This window comes from Cynoglossus semilaevis, chromosome 1 (genome assembly GCF_000523025.1).
Source record: "Cynoglossus semilaevis isolate Cse_v1.0 chromosome 1, Cse_v1.0, whole genome shotgun sequence".
Lineage (NCBI taxonomy): Eukaryota > Metazoa > Chordata > Actinopteri > Pleuronectiformes > Cynoglossidae > Cynoglossus > Cynoglossus semilaevis.
This window is the reverse complement of record NC_024307.1, coordinates 9653958-9680066: the sequence shown is the minus strand read 5'-3', so window position 1 is coordinate 9680066 and position 26109 is coordinate 9653958. Positions and strand designations below refer to the sequence as shown.

General features: G+C 40.9%; 1 protein-coding gene across 6 annotated transcripts in view; it reads left to right on the top strand.

Moving 5' to 3' along the window:
* The window catches only part of qkia (QKI, KH domain containing, RNA binding a), a 66699-nt gene extending 40713 nt beyond the window's left edge, over positions 1-25986 (top strand). The window contains exons 4-8 of one of the 6 annotated variants that reach the window (XM_008309843.3): positions 1552-1695; positions 19691-19778; positions 20977-21417; positions 23404-23478; positions 25475-25986. In XM_008309843.3, coding sequence (XP_008308065.1) covers positions 1552-1695; positions 19691-19778; positions 20977-21417; positions 23404-23478; positions 25475-25491 — 765 coding nt within the window. In that variant the 3' untranslated portion in view covers positions 25492-25986. Of the gene's footprint in view, positions 1-1551; positions 1696-19690; positions 19779-20976; positions 21418-23403; positions 23989-25474 lie in introns of those variants that run through there. The other 5 variants (XM_025063156.1, XM_008309851.3, XM_017034819.2 and 2 more) reach the window with 5 other exon arrangements.
* Positions 25987-26109: the final 123 nt, after the last annotated feature.

The window sequence follows — 26109 nt, the reverse complement described above, 5'->3', positions numbered from 1 at the left end:
CAGGATGCAAACTTCAAAAGCTTTTTACATTGGTCTCAGTGTTGCGCAGGATAAAAAGAAAATGCAAAAAAATAGTTATTCTTAATGTTAAAGCACATTTTCTGTCTAGTACAGCACCTGTCATATTTGTTTTTTTTTCTCTGCATAAATCCCGTCTCTCACAAAAGATTTGAGTTGATATTTTGTTTCTCTGCATAATTCCCGTCTCTCACAAAAGATTTGAGTTGTGAACAAGTCTTTAGAAAATGCAGCTGAAGACCTATGTTCTCCAAAGTCATCATATACTCTGGGGTTTGTGAAGCATAAAAAAGAACTGACGCAAATTAACTTTGTTAATATTATTGTTTGAATTATCCACTCTTCTCTAAAACCTGAACTGATGGTTGGCACTTGGACGAATCGCAAGCATTTCTTTTTCCTTACGTAGCGCCTACCCTGAAGAGCTCTGGGTCGTCACACTGTCAACAGCCCCGCCCTAATGTTTCTACCAATTTTCCAAATAAGCAGCCACGGTCACAAGATAGTAGTTATGTTTTTTGGACAAAATGCTGGAAATAATGTGAATGTTTTAAAATGAAGTTAAGCCTTTTTGTTAACTCTGCCTCTTCAATTCAGAACTTGAAATGTTTCACATTTAAACCATTAAAAGCCTGTTCAGCAGCCACAGTTGGTTTTTCATTTCAGCTCATTTTGCCAATGACTCAGTTCTATTGCTACGATCTGAGACCTGGAGAGAGCTTTGGTGCTGCCTTTTCAGGAAGAGAAAAAAAACCCCAGCTTCCTCAGAGAGCTATTGTTACTGCAGACAGTATTGTCAACCCAAATGCGAGTCGGAAACACAGGCACAGACTAGTCCACCTTGACACTGAGCCCGAGGGTATTTATAAGAAGAAGAAGTGCACTGGAAGATCCCAATCCACAGTTCTCTATCACCTTCAATTATTCTCATTTAACTTAACACTGTAGGGACAGTTCATGTTTATCTGGAGTCACCAGCTGTATTTGTCAGACATCTTGGGCGTCGGACACTAAATTAAATGAAATAAAAATATCAATGCACTGACATTCTCCATTTTTTTTAACAATTAACATGCAAATAATTATGATGCTGGTTCATTATTGTGTTGCATTTAAACTTTTGACCTATAGTTATACTTTATTGTTTCCCATATATAGTGATACGTATGATATCGTCAGATTCTAGCCCTCGTTATAGAGCTGGGCTACTGTAGATTATAATGAACTCTTAAAGGTGGTCAAACATGTCACCTCATACAGCCACAGTGAACTATACTTGCTGCTGAAAAGGTGTCAAATTTTCCTCTGTGAATCTAAGTGCCTAATAAAGGAAGCTTTCATAGTTGGTGCTAAATATACGACTAAAGGGTTATTCCTGTCATTCCCTCTCCACTGACCTCTTCATATAATCCCCTGGGCCTTTTCCTTAAGCTTCCCTTTGTTTTATGTGATATATTAAAGCGTGTGTAATACAGCACGCCCACATTGTTACATTCCCTCACTATCTGTCTCATTCTTTCCCTTCCTTTCCAGGAGGAGCAAAACAGAGGGAAGCCAAACTGGGAACACCTAAATGAAGACCTCCATGTCCTGATTACAGTGGAAGACACACAGGCCAGGGCTGAGATCAAGATGAGGAGAGCAGTAGAGGAGGTCAAGAAGCTCCTCGTACCTGCTGTGAGTATTTGATCATGTTCATTCGTGTTATATGCACCACAGCAGGACCTTTTGGGCACGCGGTGGCAGTTGATGTCACTGCATGACATCCACCGCCGCCAGCTTTAGCTTCCTGGTTTACTGTGCAAACGGTGATATCAGCCTGTTGGTTTTGGCAGACGATTTGCAATTTCTGTGAGATGGCTGTAGTGATGTGGTGAGCAGAAACAGGTGATCATAGTGATTTGTGGTCAGATGGCAATCCACAGGGTTTGGTCATCAACAAACACGAGAGCAGCAGGCATGCAATATTACACAGTATTATATGCCTTCGTTGGTAAATTGTAATATATTGGCAGATGTAAAAATACTGAGAAGAAATGGTACTTGTTTTGCATATCTTCAAGAGGAAACCAGATGTTTTGTAGTGCAGCTAATACAATGTACATGTGTTAATGTATACCCTATATCTATATATAAAGTCAAATCAGAAAAATAATAATAGTAGGATGATTAAAAAACTCAATGTGTATAAAAAAAGAACACAATCTCAGATTTCTCAGACGACAGATGAAACTATAGGCTGATATGGTCCACAGTACTGATTTGTGATGTTCTGTTCTTCTGAATTACTTCAGTAAGACCTAGTACAGCCATTCTCTGTGTCCCGTGGAAGACTTGGACCTGGTTCAGTCTCGTTTGTTATTCCTAACGATGGTTTCCGAGTGCAGGAATGTTTCACGTCTCTGTGTGAATTCTCTCATAATTTTCCCTCGTCTTGTTTTAGTCCTGACAGCTCTCTGCAATTAATTAGTTTTCTTAATTTCACAGCCTAATGAGGGTATTAGATGTGATCTGCTGGGTCTGTATAAGAAACCTGTAGGTAGTTAGATAGGAGATCCTCTTTTTTGTATCAGAAGAAATCAGCTCTTAGCCTTTTTGAGAACCTAATGAAGTCTGGCTCACACGTTTCAGCCTACTCTAAATTCAAAGATGAGATTTTTATGGCATTAATGGCCCATTGCAGTCACGGGAGGCAACTTTTCCTTTAAGCAAAGCATCTTTGTTAATTTAAATCTAATGAAAATCACACTCATCACAAAATTGTCTGTTTTAGCTTGATCAAATGAACCGATAAGTAATCTGATTTCTTGAGAAATCATCGTCCCTGGGTTAATTCATAAAATAATTGACAGACACATTTATTAGTCAAATCCTCGTAACCTTTTTTAAGACCCTGCCTGATGTCTTTAATCTGCTAAACATTTTTTGGCTTGTGACCCCATATTGGCATTAATAGTTTCTTGCAACCTCAAAGACATTTTTAGTGCATTTTATTTTCCATGATCACATGTAAAGTTAGACGAACTTGTCTACAATATTTTTATCTGTTCATCATTTTGGGTCATGACCACTGTGCTGAACCAAAACATATTCAGAAATGGACATAGCACAGCACACAGTGGTCTGAACACAAAGCATTGTCTCGTAAATATTAATTAAAAACAACATTTTTCTCAAAAAACTGGAGGCTGAAGTTAAATTCTCAAAAAATTCACTGTGCTTGTCTCTGAAATCCAAGCGTCAGACATAAATAAAGGAGAAGAACAACCTCTGGTTATGTGGTTGAGTGTGTGTTGATGAAGCTAAATTAAAAGGTTTGCAATGACAGCTATGAACAGCCTTCCAAATAATCATGTGGTGAACTCACGGTAAATTAGACTCTGTGATCCCATTGAAAACCCTGTGTTTCACCAGAAAAGATAAATACGCCGTGACGCAAAAAGGCCAACTGTAGACACAGAGCAGTATCAGGTATCAGTCCAGTTCACTTCGAATATGAACTAAAACAAAACCAACTTAGATACATGTACTTAGACATGCAGTTTTCTTCACTGTGCTTCTTTGTTCATTTTGGGATGCAAAATAATTGAATCCATGAATAGACTGTAATGTAGTCAAGGTCAATAGTTTCACTATACCAGTATTCATTTTAACAGCCATTTTTGTTTCGGTCTTAGTTATTTGACTAAATAGTTACTTGGTCTAAATCCCAGTGGAGTTATTCAAACTGTTTAATTTCAGTGTTTTAAATGTCGACAATAAAAAAAGACTGAAGTTTAAGTCTTTGTTGAATATTTTAGGTCGACCCAGTTTACACTTCATCATACTCATGGCATTGATTAACAACTAGACAATGGCAACGGGTTGTTAAATGTTAAATATGAACACTTGTTCCTCTTTGCCCTGTGTAGCTCTCATTTATACCCAGTGCTATGAACTCTTCAACTCTGAATGAACTTGGAGCTGAAGAACACGGTGGAGATGAGAGAGACAGAGGGAGGCCGGGAGAGATGGGTGGGAGAGTTTGATTGAGCCAGCCTTTCAAGTGTGGATTTACTCCGCTGATCCTAACCTTCATACGCACACACCAGCACACACCGGCACACACCGGCGCTCTATAATACACACATTTACACACATGCAATCTCACGAAAAAAAAAAAGGTTTCCACATGCATGCACATAGACAGACGCACCGACCAAAACACACTCCTTATCCCTTGGAGCCCTCCTGTTAAGGCCCCTCAAAAGAAACCATGCTGTAGAGGCCCACTGCACTTCAGCTAACCTTCACTCAGATGCTTCCAGAGCTGAATGCATAAACCTGCCTCATCCTACTTCCTGTTTCTGTCTCCAGTCTGGCTGTACGGCAGCAGTGACTCGTTTGTGCGTGTGTGTGTGTGTGTGTTAGAGAAACTACTGACTGTTGATTGACAGCAGACCCAGGTCAACTTTGAAAGAGTAGTGTATATGCTGTACAACTGTGCTGCATGCATGTTGATTTTTGTTTATTTTTGCATTATTTTAGTGCTTAACGATTAGCATAATACAGCGAGTTCCTCGACTTCCGTTGGAGTTTCGTTCCTACAATGCGATTTAACTTGATTTTTTTTACCATAAGCTCATACTGTACATACGTACCTATATTACGGTAACATCATAATCTAGGACATAGAGACATCAGAAGAGTCTGACTTGGGCCTGGGAACCGTAATGAAATTCAATATGTGGCGTAAAACCGGCAAATGTAAACAAAGCCTCCTTCTGTTTGCTTCGCTTGAAAAACTAGTTCCTGTGCAATAATAGTTAATAGATAATAATTTAAACACATACATTGAAATGATGGAACAAGACTTTATTAATAAATCCATGGCAGATTGCAACATGACCATGAAACACCATCAGTCAAGGACCTCGTAAACCTATTTCCACCTGTATGTATTATTTTAGCCACAGATTGCGACATGACCATGAAACACCGTCAGTCAAGGACCTCGTAAACCTTTTTCCACCTGTATGTATTATTTTAGCCAATGGCTGAGCATTTCTTTTTTTTTTAACATTTGAACTCTAGCAGTCTTTTAAATCTTTGCCCGATGGCCACCCTGCAGCCGCAGCCCTCTACTTCCAGTAGGAACACTCTGACAAACGTGAGATTCATGACAGGCCATACTGTGTGCTGGTGGACGTGTCCGTCTGTGCGTTATGCCCATGTGCTCATTAATGTGAGTGTGAGTGACAGGTGCATGCACTGGACAATGTTGTGGATATAATAAATTCTCATTTGTCCTCTCAGGTCACAGCACCTTTGAAGAGCTAATGGGGGAAAATGACAGACAGGCAGACAATTGGACAAGGCCATCTGAGACCAGACACAGGCCTTGTCCTCAGCTCACCCTTAAGATGCTTCCCTTAATATAAACATGTCAGAGCTTAACTTGTTTACATTTAGCTTCTGGACACTAGTGCTGACACACAGGAGCAGTATTTCTTTTTCACATAAATCAAGGAGTACTTTTCTTAGCCGGCAAAGTCGTTGGCTATTTTTCTTTCTCTAACATTTTTTTTTTTTAAATCCTTCCAGTGTGAGGCGGCCATCAGATTACAATGACTTTGACCTTTGAAGTGTTAGTGTTTGGGCTGCTGCAAAGTTATGAAATTTATCATTATAAAAATGATGGGGTTTCACTATATCAAAGGAACTCCAAGGCATGCCGAGCACTGCACTAATCTGACGCAGTGCAAAGCAACATTTGCAGCGAGTTATTTCTAGTTCTGGCCCAGTCCCAACAATCTCTTGTTGTGATTCAAACATTTTTCTTCAGTTTTGGTCCATGAAAACCAAGATACCAAAATATGGGTTTTGTTTCGTGCTCTCCTTTTTTCTGCTTTGACAAATATTTTGGCAGCCAAAGCAAAAAAGAAAGACATCAGTTGCCATGTTCTGCTCACCAACCTTGATGCAATCTTTTTAGCCATTGACTAGATTTCTCTTTTGGGCAAACCTTATGACACTTTGTCCTAGTTTCCGTCTCTTTCTCTCTTGAGTTTCCATCTCTCTACCCCTCAATGGTTTTCCTCACTCTCTCCCTCTCTCACTTTTCCGTATAGCGTATAGTGTAGGTATTTTTTGTAATAAATAAATAAATAAAATAAACCAGACAGATGGGCCTTATTGAAAGCCAAGTTTGGCAATCTGTGGGGTGTTGTGTCTGCACTTGCTAGTATGCATCCGGCCTGGCAGAGCGCTACAATCGCAGTACAATCAGAACCACTTGGAAGATGAGAGGAAAGATGATGTAGAACAAGCAGAGCCAGATTTAAACAGTGTCTGTTCTAGTTCTGTACCAACTTTGCAATCGATAAAAGCTAGCCGGCTTTTTGTTTGGTTTTTTTTTTTTTCTTTCCATTTTTCTTGCTTGCTCCCTCCTTTCTCTTTGTCATCAGTGTATGACAAATGAGTACAAAACACCATCTGGCTGCATCCATCCATGTGTGCCTCTCCAATTAAGGGTGTTTATTTTTTTTTTTTTTGGGTCTCCCCATTAACTACCATTCTCCTCTTACTTACTCCTAATCGACTGGCCCCTCCCATCCTTTTCCATCCACTGCCATGCCTGATATGCAGCCATTTCCATGTACAACTGCGTACGTCGTCTCCTCAGCCTGATGACTGATTGCTCGAGTGATGCAATGCTGTGCAACAGGCATTAGGGCTACAGTTGTTCAATTACATTAAATGTGCAAATTCCCGGTCACACACTGTGGGAAGTCACTTACGTTTCATTTGGGAACAGAATTTTAGTGTAACAGAGCATCATACACACCCATTACAAATGCAGATATGACACTTAATAATGGTGTTTATTTGGCTATTGAAGTTGCTCAGGTAATAATAATAACTAATGTCCTGTAAATAGTCTCTGTGGAGAACTAATCATATTTGCATGAATGTGAACTAGTAGTCAATTCTCACGATTAAGCATGAACTAGTAGTCAATTCTCACGATTAAATAAAGTAATCCTGACTAGGGTCACGTGTAGTTGGATTTTTTTCCATTTTCTTTTTGCATCCTGGTGTAAATCTGTGGTCCACAAAGAGCTGACAAAGTCAAATTTGATGAGAAATTCCACAGCTTTTACAAAAAACATGATTCTTTACCCGCTTCAGCTTCATCATGTACATCAACACCTACAACCTACAACAAATAGTCTTAAAACAGTTTAGAAGAATATTAAGTTGGATTGTCCAAACTAAGGAGAACACAGTAACAAATTCTCGAAAGAAACAATGTTTCTTTTTCAACCAAATCCAGACTCCAGATATATTTCATTTGTGAGGACAGTGTTGGTTACTGAGAGCATTTAATGGTTGGTTTTGGCCAAATTCTGTAATCACGTCATGTGTATTGGTCATCAAAGACGCGCGGCTCAGGTGAATTAATAATTGAACAGCCTTTGATTTGTACAACGTTAACTGTGTCATTCTGTACGACATGTATGTCTTTATACAGTGTCAACGCAAATATATTGAAAGACAAAAGAGTGGGTTTTCTCAAGGCACCAGTCAGCTCATTATATAGACTTGGAAACACCAGAGGCAGCAGGTATAGATGCTTTGGGTCTGCCTCGAAGCCTTCTCTTCCCTGTGGGTTGTTATCAGCTTCATCAGGCTAATGAAGAAGCTGAATTAGATCATATTAACCTCCTGATCTTCACCTCCCAGGACACTGCCACTGCAACAGGCTGAACTGCTCTGTTCATTGCCTCCATTTTAATTGTGGGTGCCTGCGCACAAGAGAGAGAGAGAGAACGGGTAAAGCACGCCACCTGCACGTAGACACTGCATCTGCCTCATGAATGTTAATCATCTTTTTAATTGGCTTCCTTGACATGGTGACCTCTGCTTGAGACAGCAAGACTGTATCAGCCGGCTTCACTTTGACTGCTGTTGTGCTGTTGTTATGTCCGGGACGCAGACGGGCCGACGGTGAACTCCACTCCTCATGTCCTTCACAGCCTCAAAGTCTCAGCATTATCTCACCTGACATCATCACACTATTTACACTTTGATAATACTTTTAGGATAATTACCTCCCTCACGTCTGATTAATGATCTTCAGGTGATAAGTAGGGAAATGAAATGGACCATTTGAATAGTCTCACAACAAAAAACCAACAATGTGTCTCTGCCAATAACGATCAGTGTCCATTTCATTGGTTAGTATCTGAGACCATGTCAGCGTTCCTCTCTCCTCAGCCAACAGCCCACTTTTCTATGGGTTAATTGAAACTCTGTTTCAATGAGAAACAGAGTTGGTTAGGAATTACAGTGTTTTAAAAAACATTAATCAAACACTTCAGTCCTATTCCCAGCCACTGCCGCTGTCTTAGGACATAGTTAATAGTTATGGTGGTAAAAATGCTCTACTTTTGTAAGAGAAGTACTTCTCTTTATATATATATATATATATATATATATATATATATATATATATATATATAATTACATAAGTAGAAATAGCTCACACACAGACACATTTAAAACATTAAACCACCCTCAGGAACTACCCCCATCCCCATCTGCCCATTCATTCTCATCTCCATCTCTGTGCCTCTTCCAGCAGAGAGACAGGTGGATGTGACCCTACAGAAACAGCTCCCCTAAAGGGAACAACCTGCCTTATCCTGGCAACCTTCCCTGGACCTGGCACAGAAATCAAAGCAGGCCTACTTACATTGTTCTCAGTCCAGAAAGGCATTAAATATGTCATTTTTTACACTCTGTGTGTAATGTAATGCAATGTAGTTTTATGTAGATTTTTTTTTTCTCGTATGTATAAGAATTCATTCAAAGTCAAAGCGGTGGTAAGTGTTTGAGAAATGCCAGGAGAGGGAAGAAAGAGACGCTGTGTCTTTGAATTCCTCCCTCTGTTGTGTTCCCCTCATCTGTAGGCTGCTCACAGACGCAGCCACTAGAATGGGTGAACAATCCAAGGGGGAAGAAAAAGATTCAGATTGCAATAACATTTGCGCTGAATGTCAACTTTCATCTCCTTTCTCACCTCTTTTTTCCATTCATTGTATTTCTCAGTCATTGATCAATCTACTGAGAATAACAATTGGGAGACAAAAAAACCCAGAATGCTCTAATATCTTAGTGTTGTTTTTCTGCTCCATCAATGGACAGGAATTGAATATATTTGCAACAGTGACTAATCACTGATCAGTTATGGGATATAACATTGATCTTCAGGATTTAACGTTATCTCACCCATGTTTTTATTCTCATCCTAAATGCCAGCATCACAAACTACCAGTGCGTGCCTGCGATGGATAATGAAATCTTAAAAGATTTCTTTAAAAGTTTACCTGCCCACTGATGCAGCGAGACTTTTTCCAAATGGCCGGTCTGACTGTGACAGATGGTCTGTTGTCATTATGTTTAAAGGAGAGGACCACAGAGACCAGGAGCAGGTCAAAGATTGTGGGCCGTATCTGCTCACTTGGCACACCTCTGAAGAAGACAACACTGCATTTAAAATGTCGGATGTATGAATAGAAATGGAGGAATGGTTTTCTCTACTTATGACATGATCGTAAAAATTGGACACTGATTAACATAGACTTAATACTAGAATATGTGTATTTTTTCTATATATATGGTCTACATAGTATGTGTATAGATTATTTTTTCTATATATATGGTCTACATATATTGGTATTCACCAATGTGACCGTCACCAACTTGTGAAGTGGCATCGCTTCCTTGTTTGGAGCATGTGTTGTTAAAAAGTTTCACTCTGTTCTTAAGAGGTCCTGGTGCTTCTGAATTGGAATTTCATTTTGAAAGTAGCCACTAGGGTTTGTCTTAATTAGACCAAACCTGACACATGTCAGCACGCTCCTGCAGATTCCCTCCATTGCCAGACAAATGAAATTATTTTTATCTTCTTAATAACTCATCCAAACACTGACCTCAATCTGCTATAACTTGTGGTTTCTCCCCAACAAATGGTTCTTTGTTGAACCATCTTCCTGTTGCTAATTAATCTCTCTGACTATTTTTGTTCAACGAGAATCCTCTTTGTTCTTTTATCTGATTCATAGATCTTTCTTTTTTTTTTTTTCCAAACACTCATAACCCCTAGTGAAGTTCTATTCTATGAACACAGGGCCTCTGCTTCACTTATAAAACAGAGCCTGGTGTTTGTAGTGTCCCTTCAGTTTTGTTTGACACGTATACACATGCACCCCCTCCCTGACCACAAAGGTCTCTCACATCCTTGTGAAATAACCTCCTTCCTAATCCACCTGGTTGTGCTTGGCTTCTCCCGTGGGTTATTTGAAGTATCCTAATACACTACACAAGGATGAGGAGGCGTGGAACAAGGCAGGCTCTGAAGGCTTGGGCAGTTTTAATCTGCCCTGGTCCTCCAATAGTGAGGAGAGGGACCACACAGCCCCCAGGCCAATCTGTCCGCCTCCCTTTGATGCTACATTTAATCTACTTACACAGAAGTGATGGAAAACACAAGCATCCTTATGTGTATGAGCGTTTTCATTTGTTCACATGCAGGTCACTTTGTCTTTTTGAATATATAAACTCAACGCTTTGTACGTTGTTCACTCGCAGCCATGAACTTCCCCTGAGGCCATACCAGGGCCAAACATCAGAATCTGTGATGTAGCGAATACACACTGAGAAATAGAGTTGAAACAGAACGGTCCCAGTGTGTTGGGCTGGAGAATTAGCTTGTAGAGAGGCCGGCATTTAAAGGGTCCAAGAGGCTGCCGCTCACATTCAGCTCCAAGTGTGTGATGACTCACTTTTCCCGTCATCATTCAAGTCACTTCCCATTATTCTGACTTCATGTGGCCAACTCTGAACCCATGGTGTTTTTATTTGTTCTTTCCACATATTCCCTTATGAAAAACAACTCTTTTCATCTCCCTTTAATTTATGACATTTGTTTGTTTGTTTGAAGTGATGTTTTCACCATCCGCTGACTTTTTTTTACAAGGTGTAATTGTCTTTTCAAGAAACACTCTGGGAATGGTAGTGTTGTTGATGTGCCAGGGACTAAAACATATACCATCTGTAGCACAAACACACTAAAATATACAGAATTCTTTTCATTAATGCATCAGAACCACGTCCCATAGAGCTGCACCGCGTCACAAAGCTCTGTGAGATAGTTCAGACTCAGACTTGTCAGGGTTTTTTTTTCTCTCTCTTTGGTGATGTGAAATGTTTACACTGTTGAGAAAATCTGTTTTCTCTTAGAAAAAGTTTTGACTCCCAACCCTGTTCCATAAGTTGCCTTGAAAGTAAACAGAAGGAATTCATTTTTCACATTATACACTGTTGTTTTCTATGGCACGCCATACAATCAATAATTAATTTCACTTTTTACTGCCCTTTGAGACAGTGTGCAGTATTTTTTTTTTTTTTTTTTTTTGTTATTTACTTGCAACGCTTTAGATGCAACATTGTGGAACAGCAAAGTGTAATTGAAATGGAACAACAGAAACGTGATCTCTGTCCTCAATTCTGCCACTTTTCCACATTTTCTGGCACAAATGTACAGCAAGAAAATAATTTAAAGGGGAAATGCATTTGCACATGAGTCGACTATTTGGAATTTAATGTCCGTGAGCAAGGTTTCCAAGTCGATGCTTTCCTTGTCCATTCAACGACTCCCAGGTTCAAATCCCAAATCTCTGCCGTGATACTTGGATATTAGGTTAGGAGAGGACTCCAGTGATCTGCTCTGAGTCATGATATCTGAATCTGATGCAAATCCTCTAGCACTATTTAAAGCCCCCTAAATCAATCCTGGCCAAATCCCTTTAAGATATTCCCTGCTCGATTGGATGGCATTAAAGGATTGCAGCGACAGAACAATGCATCGTCTGGCCGCCTGGTGAAGCGAGGGATAAAAAGAGGGAAAGGAAAAGAATGGAATGAAAAAGTGAAAAGTGGTAATGAGGAGTGAATGATGTAAATGAAACAGAGAGAGACCTGCGTATCCTGTGTATCCTTTATGATGAGTTTTCAAAGTTTCCATTTTTAAGTATAAATTTAATTCTAGAGGAATTGGTCAAAAGGGCCACGGCCAGCTGTTTGTCCATCACCACAAACTACTGATGACCTCTTACGTGACTCTGAAAGCCGGTGCATGCCAACCAGCTTTAATAACGTATCTAAATCATCTTCTTAAATCTCTGTGTATTTGTAGGGTATTTACTGTATATGAAGTTTAATCCACCCCTAATGCTGTTACACTACATGGAATATCAGCCCAGTTTCCAAGGGTAAACAAGATCACTCAGTATTTCCCGCACAGCTTTTCTCATCTACTACTGGAAATGATCTTAGTCAGGGACATTGTTTTTTTCTCCTCGCAGTGGAAAGTAAAAAAGAACCTGAAAAACTGAACCCTCTTCCTCTGAGCTTAGGAGGAGTTCTTGACTTTTTTAATCTGCCACCTTAAACTTTGTCTCAGTAGGCCGTGTGATTGACAGTAATGGGGCGGAGCGGCCGTCCTGTATTTGTAATAATCTGACAGGAGCGGAGTCACTGCCTTCTTATGCTAATGAGCAACTGTGTTGGTGGCATGACTAATGGCCCGTGTTGCTAACAGAGCTGTCGCAATGCGAGCGAATCAGTAAAGGAGGAATCAAGAGGTTTTAGTAGGTTATTGTGCAGATTGGAGACAGTCGGGGCAGAATGAGGGGTTGCAGGAGATTGCACTGTAAGATTCTTGGAGGGGGGAGGGAGAAAATATCGTTGTGGCCTGATTCCTTTGGCACATATTTTCGTGAAAAACCGAGGGAGAAAATTGGTTGTGCAGATGCAGCAGTGAATCAGAAAAAAGAAGAAATACAGTATTGTATGGGTGTCGTACGGGTTTTTGACCAGAGGGGTTTTACAAAACCCAGTCATTCTGACCCCAGGTTGAATTTCTGCTTCTATTTGTATTAGTGATACTTTTATGCAAACAGGGTCTATTGGCCCTCGTTTTCAAAGAGGTTTATTTTATACTTAAAGTGTAAAATAACATAAATGATTAAGAATTGATTGCATATAAGTTAAATAACTATGAAACCAAGGAAACCACAGAAGGTGTAAAAAGGTTAAAACTCTATTTTCTGTAAAAGACAAACATTCAGAGGTGTTGGCTGAATGTTACGATGACTACAAGTTTTTGCAGTGTGTGTGTGGAGCTGGTGTTTACTTTGCTGCTCTCGTCCGTGTAAACATGGGAATCAGGTCTTGCTGTGCTTGTGTTTTCATTTATTTCCCCAAATCCAGCAGCTTCCAGGTGTGTTTCTGTGGACTTGAATCAACTTACCACACTTGTCATGTAGTTATTGTGAAGATGTCTTCACATTCGATACAACGGCCTGCTCCCTCTCCTTCTCTGCATCATCTCCACACACACATGTGTGTGCACGCTCCTCAGGAGTATGGAGTTGTTGATAAGTCGTGTTGGCAGCAGCGCCGGCGTAATCATTCTCCTCCAGATGCTGGGGCTTGGGTGGGAACCAAAATGGTGTAAAGAGAGGGAGGGTAACAGGAGAAAAGCCAGCTGCTGCCACTACAGTTCCACCCCTCTACATCAACTCATCTCCTCTCTGCCTGAGGCTCCCCCTCCACCACCTCCTTCCACACACTAAGTTTTCCCTCTGCCTTCCTCCTCCTCCTCCTCCTCCTCCTTCTCAGTTCAACACACTCTCCCTCTGCTCGTGTCCCAGGAGGCTGACAGTGTAGTCTGTGTTTACTGCTGAGGTAAATGGAGTAGTTTGGAGTTAGCCTGACCCTGGGCCTGCTCAGGCCTACAGTGTGTGAATGTGTGTGTCTACAGTGTGTATGGGTGTGTGTAATAGCTTGTGATGACTGACAGTGAGGCCAAGGAATGAAAGCAGGCCTAAGCCAGTGTCAGCCCATCAGGGAACAGACAAATTGGTGTTCACTACATTGTCTGTCTGCTCCGCTCTCATATTCACTCGCTTTCACTTTCTTCCTCCCGACTCTGTCTCTCCATCGGTCCAGCAGCTTGTTCGGTCACGCTTTCCTATTTGTAGTTCCTCTAAAGAACCTTTTTTTCTTTCTATATTTTTGTATTTATATCCTTTTAGGAAGGATTCCTGAAAATAAAAAGATGTAGTACTGGGGCATTTGTGTTGATGCCGGTTTAACACTGACGTCTTAGATTATAACTGTGATTGTTCTAATGTGGGTGAACCTACTAGAAATAGACAGGTGTGTGTTCGCCCTGCTGTTTTTTTCTACCACCCATTAGAGGGAGAGAAAATGGAATGTTAGTCAGAGGTCAACAACACGGCCATTAATTGTTTCATTTCGGTTCTACTTCAACACTTTAAAATAACGTCCCTAAGGTCAGGGCTGCGTTACCTCTGCGTCGCTCCTCTGAAGGACTGTGGTTCAAGACCATTGACCTTTATTTTCACCCCATTCTCACCTAATGTAAAAGGCTGATCACCCTCACAAGATTTTCACAGTTTTCTGTTCTGTTGAGTTTTTGACGGTGTGCTGGTAGATACACCGTTATGTTGTCAGGACAGTCGTGCATCAGAGTCAACGTCAGCTTTATTGCTCAAGTATCTAAGCACATACGAGGAATTTGACTTGAAGAGATACCGATCTCACATACCTGATGGCGTGGTGGTGAGTCGGCCAGTGGAGCCCCTCGAGCCCCACCTGTCTGGAGCCCCGTCATCCTTCTTCCCTCCTTCCTCTTCCTACACCCCCTGTCTTGCTCTTCCCTGATAGCTTTTACCGCTCCGCTGATTTCACAAATAGGCCTCATTGATTGAATTTGATTCTTCTGGATAGAGCAGTTTTATTGAGTGGCTTTCTCAGTGATGGACACAGAGCGTGTGTGTGAGTGTTTGTGTCACGCACGCGTGCATGTCGTGGATGATAACAGAAAACTTCCTCAGTCCCGTTCCTCTCCGTGTGCTGCGTAATCCAGCAGCTATTCCTCTCCTGGGGATTCCTGCAGCTACTTCATTATGGAGACACACACACACACACACACATACACACACACACGGTCCTAGTAATGTGTAACATCGTTTTATGGTGGGTGGCGTCTCTCACCGAGGAGTCTGTAGAAAATACACAGTTAACAAGACACGACACTAATCATCTGTTCTTGATTCTACAGCTCTAATATTCTTTGCCGTTCTTTGTTGATCAAAGCCGAGTTGTAAATACTTAACAAACGTTCACGGAGCACGAGAAAGAACAAAGAGCAAAGAAAACAGGCAAATGTTGCTCCAGAGGATTTGTTGATTCTGTGTTAGATGTAAATCAGAAATTATCGTCCTGAGGTTTTAGAGTTGAAACGTATTAGAACGCAGATGAAACTGCTGCACATTTCACACACACACACACCTCCTCATCACAGTGGCATCTGTGCTCTTCCCCTCTCGCTGCCCTCTATTTTGGTGCCTTTCTCATCCTCAGCCTCTCTGCCGTGGCTGCAGAGTTGGATGGATGGTGACACCCCTCTTCCCGCGTGCCGATTTAACCCTCGCAACCCCGCCAATCCATCATCATCATCATCCACCAGCTCACACCAAAACACACAGGCGACTTTAACATTTATATCCCACCATGCATTTGTCCTCTGCTGCCAAGTGTCTTGTTTTTATCTTTTTTTTCTTACAATAACAGATAACACAGAATATAAAGTGCAGCTTATTTTCTGATTCTAGCAGTAAACAAATGTGTCTTATACTCAGTTATTGTTGCATGACTAAAATCTACCAACGCAAAATATGTACATTATTTGCATATTTATGATTACATCATTTATTATTTAGGAATAACAATTTACCTAGCCTAATTGTAATTAATCACAATTAATCATGATATATTTAGGAATAACAATTTACGTAGCCTAATTGTAATTAATCACAATCCTAATTGTGATTAATTACGATATATTACAATTGTATTAACTCATGATTTATATGAGGCTACCTTGTGATTAATTTGATTTAAAAAAAAAATGGTGCTCTACACACGGCCAACTAAGTTTACAGAAGTTTTTTTGGCCCTTGGTTTGTTTCTCAAAAACCAAATTCACGAACCGAGTGATTGCCATCGTCGTGTTTCTCCGTGGGCGTGAGGTTAATCTGTGTTGTAAGGTGAGATTGAGTTGTAATGGTACGATTTTTTTTTTCTTCCTTTTTTTTTGAGAAGTGGGTTGTGCACCTCTGATTATCTCCCTCTGCTTGGGAGACTCCAGGCTGTGTGATAGGAAAAGCTTGTGACAGGTAAAATTTCTGCAGAATGGATAGTGTTTTGCTTAGCAAGTTGGCTTGGCCCACTTCCAGAGAACCACTGACACAGTGTTTGGAACACCATGCAGAGAGGGAGGGATGGGAAGCAGCTGTTTTGATTTGTGTGAGTCATTAGTACTTTTTAGCAGTTGTTGTTGTTTGTTTGTTTTGCTCTTTTTTTTTTGTTTCTCTCCCCATCATGGGAGGTTGTCCAGGACACGCACTGATTTAATCTGTGTTGTAAGAAACTAAGGAGGAACACAGAGACTAAAGTGGTGAAGCTAACAATGAAAAATGGGATTCAATACTCTTTACTGAACACACTCAGGTGTTAAAGGCAGTTATTTGACGCCTTGTTCATCCATGTGGACAAGTGTTTTTACGTGAAGTGCAGCACCCGATTAGTGTTTCTTTTCTCCCTCGTTATCGTAGTTGGTCGACTTCCTCGTGTTCCTCATTGACCTAGGAGACATTCAATTAACCTGCTATGTCTAAAGGAGTTAAGGCTGCATGTTAAGTGAAATGTCACGCTTGCCTAACCAACTGATTTGTTTTTTAAAAAGCACAAGCAGAGAATTTAGCAGCAGAACAAAAACACCAAACAGTAATCACAATTATTTCTAGCTATGTTGTAAATGTAGCTTGACATTGAGACATAGCATTTGGACCAAATAAAGCCAACATGGGTTTAAATTAGTATTTAGACAAGTGGGTCAAAAACTTCTAAGACAGATTTTATTATTTCAAAAGTTTTTAATCATCAAACATATTAGGCAAACCAAAAGTTTGAATAAAAATCTCTAAAGCTAACACTTCTTTTAAAAAAAGAGAGATGGAGAGAAGGGGGATTCTGTTGAACTCTGTGATTTGTGGCTGAAGTCCTTAAAGGATCCAGCTCTAGGTTCCACTTTTATCCAGAGGGAAAAAAACACCCCCAGCTCCGGGTCCCACTTTTATCCAGAGGGAAAAAAACACACTGACCCAGATTTTGAATTTCTTTCACAAAAGTACTGCAGTGATACACAAAGCCTGTATTCCAGGGCAGGGCCACAAGGTCCTGTATTTATATCCTGGTATTTGTAGGTTAGGTGCTGATATTTATTATACAAATGAGCATTTTATGCAAAATTTGGTAAATGGTTTTAACCCAAAAAAACATGTGTTGCATGTAATAGTTTTACTGAGGCGCTCTGATGTTACGAGCAGCATCTGGTCTTTTAGTCCATCTCAAACGTCCAGATCCGGAAAACCAGCTAGTTTTTCTTCCCAAACCCGTTCCTCTGAAGCGGAGGTTAGCAGAGTCACGGAGACTATACGTTACTAGGCTATTTTTAGCAACCGAGCCTGTTATTAATTAATAATACGTTACTGTGATGATGAGAGAAAAAAATGTTTAGCATCGGTGTCTTGGACCACATTAAACACGTTTCTCACTTGAGATTCCCCATCCATATAATCAAAGATTCATAAGCGAGAAATTGTGACTCATGTTGGTTGCATCAGTATTTTCTGCATTCTGGCATTTTTGTGTGTGTGTCCCTTTCCCTATGATACCGTAGCTTGGAAAAACTTTAAGTTTTAAGAGTTCCCCCCATTAGAGGAAAAGAAGATACAGCGGTGTGCAAATAATGGAGGAGAACCAGAATTCCGTGGTTGGGTTAATTGGCAGCTCTGCAGTACACTAAACACTGCACACACATACACAGTGGAATACTGCGACTGTTCTGAGGCCACTGTCTTATATTTAGTGAAGGGAGACCAGCCTCTGTCACTTTTCTCTCGCTTAACCCAACACTTTCTCTTCTCTTTGCCACTGTGTTGAAGAGGAGTCTCCTGGGAAGACTTAAGTCTGAGTCCTCGTTCTTTTCCCCCATTCTCTCTCTCTCTCTCTGTCTCTCTCTGTCTCTCTCTGTCTCTCTCTCTCTCTGTCTCTCTCTCTTTCTCTCTCTCTCTCTCTCTCTCTCTCTCTCTCTAGGTCACATTTTGCAGAGAGAAAGAAGACACAGAGTTGTTTTTTTTTCTGTCTGCCTTCCCGCTCTAACAACCCGATAATGTGTTTAAATACAGATGCAAAACACAGGCGTTAACGCACGTGCATTTGTACCGATTTAGCAGCACAATGCACGAAATCAATCGTCCACTTTGGAGTGGACATGGACATTAGAGAAGACTTTGCCACCCTTAAGTTGTGGGAGTAATTCACTCCAGGACCTCCTTAAATGATGATGTAAAACCTGCAAAATCACAAGGGCTTTTGCGTTGTCATGGTTATTGAGCGACTCTGTCGCTTCAGGGGAAATGGCGTTTGGGAGGGTGCAGGCAGGAGGAGGGACACCGTCTTAATTGCTTTCTGTGAATAATTTCAGCCTCCTAATTTGGCAATAATGACAGTGGCTGCTGCTTTTGTATTTATTTATCCAAACATTAATTGGCAAGAGTGACATTAGCCAGGGCGCTTATTGTGCATTTGATTGCGCACCAGGGAGCTGGGAAAATTACAGTAATTATCATTTTGATATAGATTATGAATATGTATTCCCACATTTAATGTCTCTGTCAGGATGGCTCTGACAACAAGGCACTCTGCCATTACAGTAGCACTTAAATTTATCTTCATATCTGTGTCTCTGCTCCCAGTCCAACCAGTGCTTGGGGAGAACAAATGACATGTCATACTCAGGTGATTTAGCTTTTTGAATCGTCTTTCTAATAACATTGCTAGCGTAGTAAGGTGCAGGCAGGATTGATAGCCCTTCACAAACATTACGTAGGATTTCAAAAGTTTTATGCAGATCACAGTGTTCGACATGGGCTGGTCTGCAGTTGAGACTAATACTGCAACTTGAAGTATCTGCCTATAGCGATACCTTGTTTCGTCCTCCAGTCAGTCTACCGGTGACGTGCCGACTAACCCACTGTTAAATGGTCTGCAGTTCAATTAATTGGTTAATTAATTGTGATTGTAATTGTGCTAATGTTTTTTTCTGAGATTTCCCCCACTCTGGGAACACACTTTTCTTATCTTATCATAAGGCAGAGGTACCCTTTTATTAAAGAGATTTAATTAATATAGAATTAATATATTATTTTGAATTCATGAAATTAAAATAAATGTTACTGACTGGCCTGTACAAATCCAAGATTGAAACAATCTTGAAGTACCTTTTTAAAACCAACACATTTTGTAATTAAATAGAAACTATGGAGACACTTGATGATTTGTATCAAAGCTCTTTGGAAATCCATTGAAAAGGCTGCTCACTCCAACAGTACGTCTGTGTGAAACCTGGTTTTTAATGTGTGTCTAAATATTCTTCGATGCTAAATGTGTGCGTGTGTTTATTTTTCTGTAGGCAGAGGGAGAGGACAACTTGAAGAAGATGCAGCTAATGGAGCTGGCAATTCTCAACGGGACCTACAGAGACAATAACATCAAGGCGCGTAAGTGATTCTCCTTTAGTACTCCATTAGGCCACACTTCGTGTACTCCATTTAGCAATGTACTGTAAACAACTGCTAGTTTAACCACATGGCCTTGATATATCATTGTATTTTATCGACTAATATTGTTAATCATCCTTTACTACGTGAATAGTCACAGTTTCTGTGTTGATGTACCTCCATATCTCTGACCACTAGCTGACTCCTTCTCGTCCATGAGCGGGACGACTTCCTTCCATTCTGTTCTCCGTGTTCCTCATCCCTCCCTCCTTCAACCCATGACCTTGCCATCTAGAATCAATTGCTCCTGGCAGACTTTAAGCCTTCCACATATCGCTGTGCTCAGTTCTGCATGTTGGTCATCAGTTCACACAATCACAGCTCCTGCTCCTTCACAGATGTGCCCTGTCTAAATGCATAATCCCATCTGGGTTTGGGATGAAGTTAATCAGCCCAATTGGTCGAAAAAAAACCAGATAATTTCATGTGATTCCGATTTCTTCATAATGTAGTTGATACAGTGACAAATTAATTCTGAGCATCATTTGGTGTTCAACACCAGCCCACATGGTATGAAGAACCTCACCACTGCCACCACCACGGTGCTTTTTTAACTTGCACTTGTAAATTATTGAACTGTCATAGAACACTGAGTTTGTAGTGAAGCAACAATATTTGAATTCACTTCAAACGCAGTGACCTCCATGTCCAGTTCAATAGTTTCATCAATTTGAATCCTGCTTCTTTGTATCCTGCTCCTGATGGAGTGGATACACTGCTCTCCTTCTGTCGGCGTGTTTCCCTCCACTTTACCATCTCTACTAGATGAATGTGTAGCTACTGTGGTGATTGGTTTGCCCTGAATGCATCGGGAAGACGGCAGCATTTGTGCTTTGTTGTGTTTTGGTGTGAGGGATTGTTTTTATTTTATTTTGCTATGTTTTTTTTTTCTTTGCAAGATATGTTGGCTTCTGTGGTTCACCACCATGATCATTGCATGGACTAATTTTCCCTTTTGTTCCTCCCCTCCCCTTTTGCCACTTTCTGCCCCCCTGCTTTCTGTTTCCTTCTTTATATTTTCACCTTCACTGCTCATCTGTGATTATGATCCAAAACACTTCACTTTTGTCTCTCGTCCTCTTCCTCTCTCTCTCTCTCTCTCTTCTCCTCCTGTCCTCCACTTTCTTGCTTATGGCGGCCACCCTTGCGTTCTCTCTTGCAGCGGCGGCAGCAGCCGCTCAGGGTCCCCGCCTCATAGCGGCCCCCACGGGCCAGGTGTTGCCTCCTCCGGGACTCCGACCCCAAACACCGGCTGGGGCTCCCATCATGAACCTCATCCGGCCCACTCAGATGGCTGCCATGTTGCCTAACGGCACACCCACGCTGGTGCCTCCCACACCGGACGGTGGGCTCATCTACACCACGCCATATGAGTACCCATACGCCCTGGCACCCACCTCCCTGCTGGAGTACCCCATCGAGCACAGTGGGGTTCTAGGTAAGAGAGCCTGGGGGAGCATGGGTGCAGTCGGTACAATGGCCAGCTTTAGCCAGCCTGGACAGGAGGGCAGCTTGTTTTACCCCGGAATTGGGGTTCTGGACGCGGCTACCATGAGCCACAGTCAGGACTTGTTTAAAGGTAAATATGTCGTGTCCACCTGAGGATGAAAACAAACTGAGGGGTGGAAGTCCCGGGGAAGCTGGTGGTTATTGTGCTGACCAGCTGCAGTTTGTGGCTTATATGGACACTGTGTTAAAACAGCAAAAGAGGGACAGAACAATGTTGTGAAGGCCAGGCTGTCAGAGGGTTCTCTTTATGATTTAGGACCAGGTCACTTCACTCTTGTAGTTATGCTCCTGCCAAACAGCTATGCTCTCAGGTTGATATTGCCCTTTTTTCCTGCAAGGTTTATATTATAAGGACTGAGCTCAGTGTGAAATCAGGCACGCGGACTGAAACACTCCTTATAGCGTATACGCCGCCTGCTCTCTCACCCTTTCATGCACTGGCCTGCAGGCATATTCAGTCTGGCGGCAGATCCCTTCGGATTTCTGCAGCTTTTGAAATAATTTCTCTGCGCTGTTCTCCGCAGGCAGCCCTTGATGCTGGTAGATAGTCCCTCTCTCACCCCCACTGGGGATGTTCATTAAATTCCTCCAGTCTTCCCCTTTCGTCTTCTTCTTCCCTTTTGCCAGTGTCTTAGTTCCAACACCCTTTAACTCCAGCTCAGTAAAACTAGTGCCTGATGTTCCTTTAGCTTCGACAGCATCAGGACTTTGGTTCAGTATAAAGATGGAAATACTGTGATTCACTCTCAATGGTGCTTTAAGCTCTATACGTCTGCTACCAAAGAGACCAATGATCATCTGAAAAAGAACACAGAGTAAACTCTGACCCCGACCACGTGTTCAAAAATTAAGTGGCCTTTGTCTGTCACGTTTTGGGGGACATTTATTTAAGAAAAAAAAAATCCCATCTAACGTTTTCCACAACATTTTCAGCAGCAGCAGCAGCAGCAGCAGCAGACAGGACCGTGATTTGAACTGACCCGTGAACTCTCAGCTGCCTGTGGGAGTCGTGTGTAGAAAAGACAGCAGCAGCTGACTGGCTTTTCTCTCTCTCTAACTCGCAGGGTTACACCAGCTTAGTGCATTTTATTTACTCACACTATCGATTGGTGCCTTCAGCTACACACTGGGCCCGTGGAAAACACTCGCTCTCATCTTCGCACATGCTCATGCACTTGGCCTGGGCTGCATGAACTACTGTATCCAGCCACAGTTGGCTTTTGTAGAGAACGTGGAAGTAACTCAGTCCACCTGCTGCTTCAGAGTAGTGTAGATGACTCTGCAGTAATCAGCTAAAACACCTTTATTTATAAGATGAAATCCTATCTCTTCTTTTTTTTTAAAAATTCAACACTCCTGCATATGAACGTGAGCTCTTAGTGGGCGTCACACACCTGAGTCTCTGTCAGACGTAGCGTAGCAGGAAGAAATCATTTGTGACAAACATTAGAGGTAAACGACAGCCCCTGTCGCTTTGAAGGGATTGACCCGGAGAGAAATGGTGAGAGAGAGAAAAGAGAGAATGAAGGAGAAGAGGCAGAGAGGCAGGTGGTGTCTGGCACCGTTCAATTACCATCAGAGTGTATTGAATTTTCTCCACCTTTCAAAATAAGGAGACAGATTTCCCTCCATCCCTCTCTGGATCCCACAGGAAGAATCACATTATATATGTTTTCCCAGACAGCCCAGGAGCCTGAACCCTTTAGCTGCCCTCTTTTCAAAGAGTCCTTCATAAAACTCTGAGCACTGTGGAATTTTTATTACCTTAAGTTATGCATTTTTTTAAATACCAGGAAAGAAAGAAAGAAAGAAAGAAATTAAATGAAAAAAAAAAGTTATTTTTTTCTACTGCATTTTTTTCTACTCTAAAGAGATATGTTTGCTGTGTGTACATGTGCTATAGCCTGTATTGAGTTGCTATTATATGTACTGTTGTAATATCCAAGCATTCTAATGATAATGGCTAAAATGTGAATGTTATTACTGTAAAAGAATGACTGTTTTTCCCTCCCTCAAAGTGAATGGTTTCTAACCTTGTGGACCTGTTACAATCTAGGTGCAATGGCTACTAAAGTGAGACGGCATGACGCGCGGGTCCATCCTTACCAAAGGATTGTGACCACTGACAGAGGTCAGTTTAGTCTATTAGTTACACTCTGCTATTGACTGATGCATTTCAATGACTATTATTGCCTATTATGCCCCTATGCCTTAGTTGGGTTTTGTATATTGTGTGTATTGGTATACATCTATATACATATATATATATATTTTTCTCCTTGTTTCTCCACCCCCTTCCCCCACTACCACTCCCCCTTTTCAATCCCATACTTCCACACACCAGCTAAATGGTTGATTGTGGTATGCACATTTGTTTACATCTAGTACTTAAATATATTCAAATATGCAAACCTGTTGTCAGAAAACTTGGTAAACTTGGGAATGATGCAATAAAAACAAGAAGTGCAAATTGATAATGTGCTTGAATCTTAAACAAACAGAAAGTAACGTGTTTTTTTTTTTTGTTCTTTTTTTTTTCTCATCTATTCTTGACCCATGAATGAGTTATTCATTTAGAGTCTAGGCATTTAGATACAAAAGTCTTAGTTTGGTTGAGATTGATCTGGACTGCAGGCCGGAACTGGAAATTAAATGAAATTTAAAAAAAACCTTCCAGAGGTTGATTTGAGCGTTACATTTTTGGCATAAATCAAGGCTTTGGATTTGATTGGATCAGACTCTACATGAAGGCTTTGGATTTGATTGGATCAGACTAGCCAAGACCAGACTTTTTCAGTCCCACTTCCTCTTAAATCACGTGGCTGTGTTAATATCTGAATTTATGTTTAATATGTAGCTTCAAGATCAAGTCACTGAAATTGTCCTTAATTATGGGTTTGGGTGATTTTATTTTTTCATTCCAAGTTTACCAACATTTTCTCCAACAGGGCCTTGTATGTGACGACTGTGTGTAAATATATATCAGAGCTCAGGCAAACGTGACCTTAGCAGCTTCTCCAGTTGTTTGCAGCCATAGTTACTGCAGCTGTGAAGCCAGGGCAGGTAGAACTTCGTTAAAGGTGTATTACGACATTCCTCTGACGTGAGATGAGAGCCGAACATTAGGGCAACTCTGTTCCCGTACATGATTTTTCTCCTCTGTTCATATGGAACAAAGGAGCAAATGAGAGGAAAAATATTTCTACATGTGAGGGAAAGAAAAATCAGTAGCCGCGCTGCTACCAGGCAACATTTCACCTTGAATTTAAAAAACTTATTTTGGTTTTTATTTTTCTATGGACGACTTAAAAAAAAAAAAAAAACAGAACAAAAAAACGCACAGACATACGTTAAGGTAGCTTGCGTTTCCTTCTTCTTTTTTTATTTTTTTTCTCCTTCCTCTCCGGTGTATTGCAAAATATACTGCATAAAGCTAAAAATACATTTTTTAAAAATATTTTAGTTGTACATGAGGTACTGTCATTTTATATTTGAGCATTTTATATCAAATGTATTTATGGTTCTTGTGTATATTTATATTATATAAAAACATACTGCTAAATAAAGAGAGAGAGAGAATCGTAACGCATCGATTCATCAATTTATTGCACAATTTAACACTAGTCACATAACATCAGTTTAATGAGAGCCTCCTTAACACTAATCACACTGTTTGTTACTTGCACCTCCAGCCTTAAATACACTAAAACACTAGATTTTTTTTTGTTCATTTATTTTCTCTCCTTTTGTTAGTTTGTCTGTCTGTCCGTCTTCTCTTTGCTTCTGTTTACTGGTTTGGGGTCAGTTTTTGCGCTTGGATTAAAACCGCCTAGCAACATTAATTCAGGGTGGGGGCTTAGAGGTGAGGTGAGGATCATGATGTAGAGAAACGTCATGACCAGAGTAGTAATAATAACAACAACCACGATGATAATAATAGTGACATTAGCTGAGGATCATCTCATACCTTCAGTGGGTTTAGGGGGCATCATAAGAGATTGCATTCATTTTATTGTTAAAATGATGTCATTCCAGTCTCTTCTTGCTGACACTAATATCCTTTCTATCTTTTTTTTCTGTTTGTTTGTTTTTTATTTTTTGTTTTGTTTTTGTTTCTAACCACCTAGCCGCCACCGGCAACTAACACATGACCTTCTGACCTCTGAACTCTTCACCCAATGACGAGCCGCCCCAAGCCTGCCTGCTGATCAGTTAACTGGTAATTGCCTTTTGCTAGCCTCTCGGACGCAAGTGAGAGAGAGAGAGAGAAAGAGAGAGAGCGAACGAGAGCGAGAGAGAGGCGCCTGCCCGTACAGTTACCCTAACACAAAAAAACAAACAAAACAGATAGAAACCAACGCAGACTCTTCACTGAAACACAACAAAACCCAACAACGTTGTGTAAAATTTCATTATTATTTTTTTCTCCTCTGTTCATTGAGTTTGATTCCCATTCTTTCTCTTTCTTTTTCTTCATGAATCACATATTGGGTGGCTGTGTCTTCGTGGTATTAGTCATGAATCTGCACTGAATTATTATAATAGCAATAACCATCCCACCCCCACCCTGTCCCACCGCCACTCCCTAAAGTGCTCTGATTGGGCGTGACTTGACTCCCATGAATCAAGTCTCCAGGATTTGTCAGAGGCAAAAAGCATGTGGTTTATATTCTTTGGTTTTTTGTTTTTTTCATATGAGAAATGACCTAATCCTTCTCTAAAATTCATCTGCCCTTCTTAGTGAACAAGTGAACAAAATAAA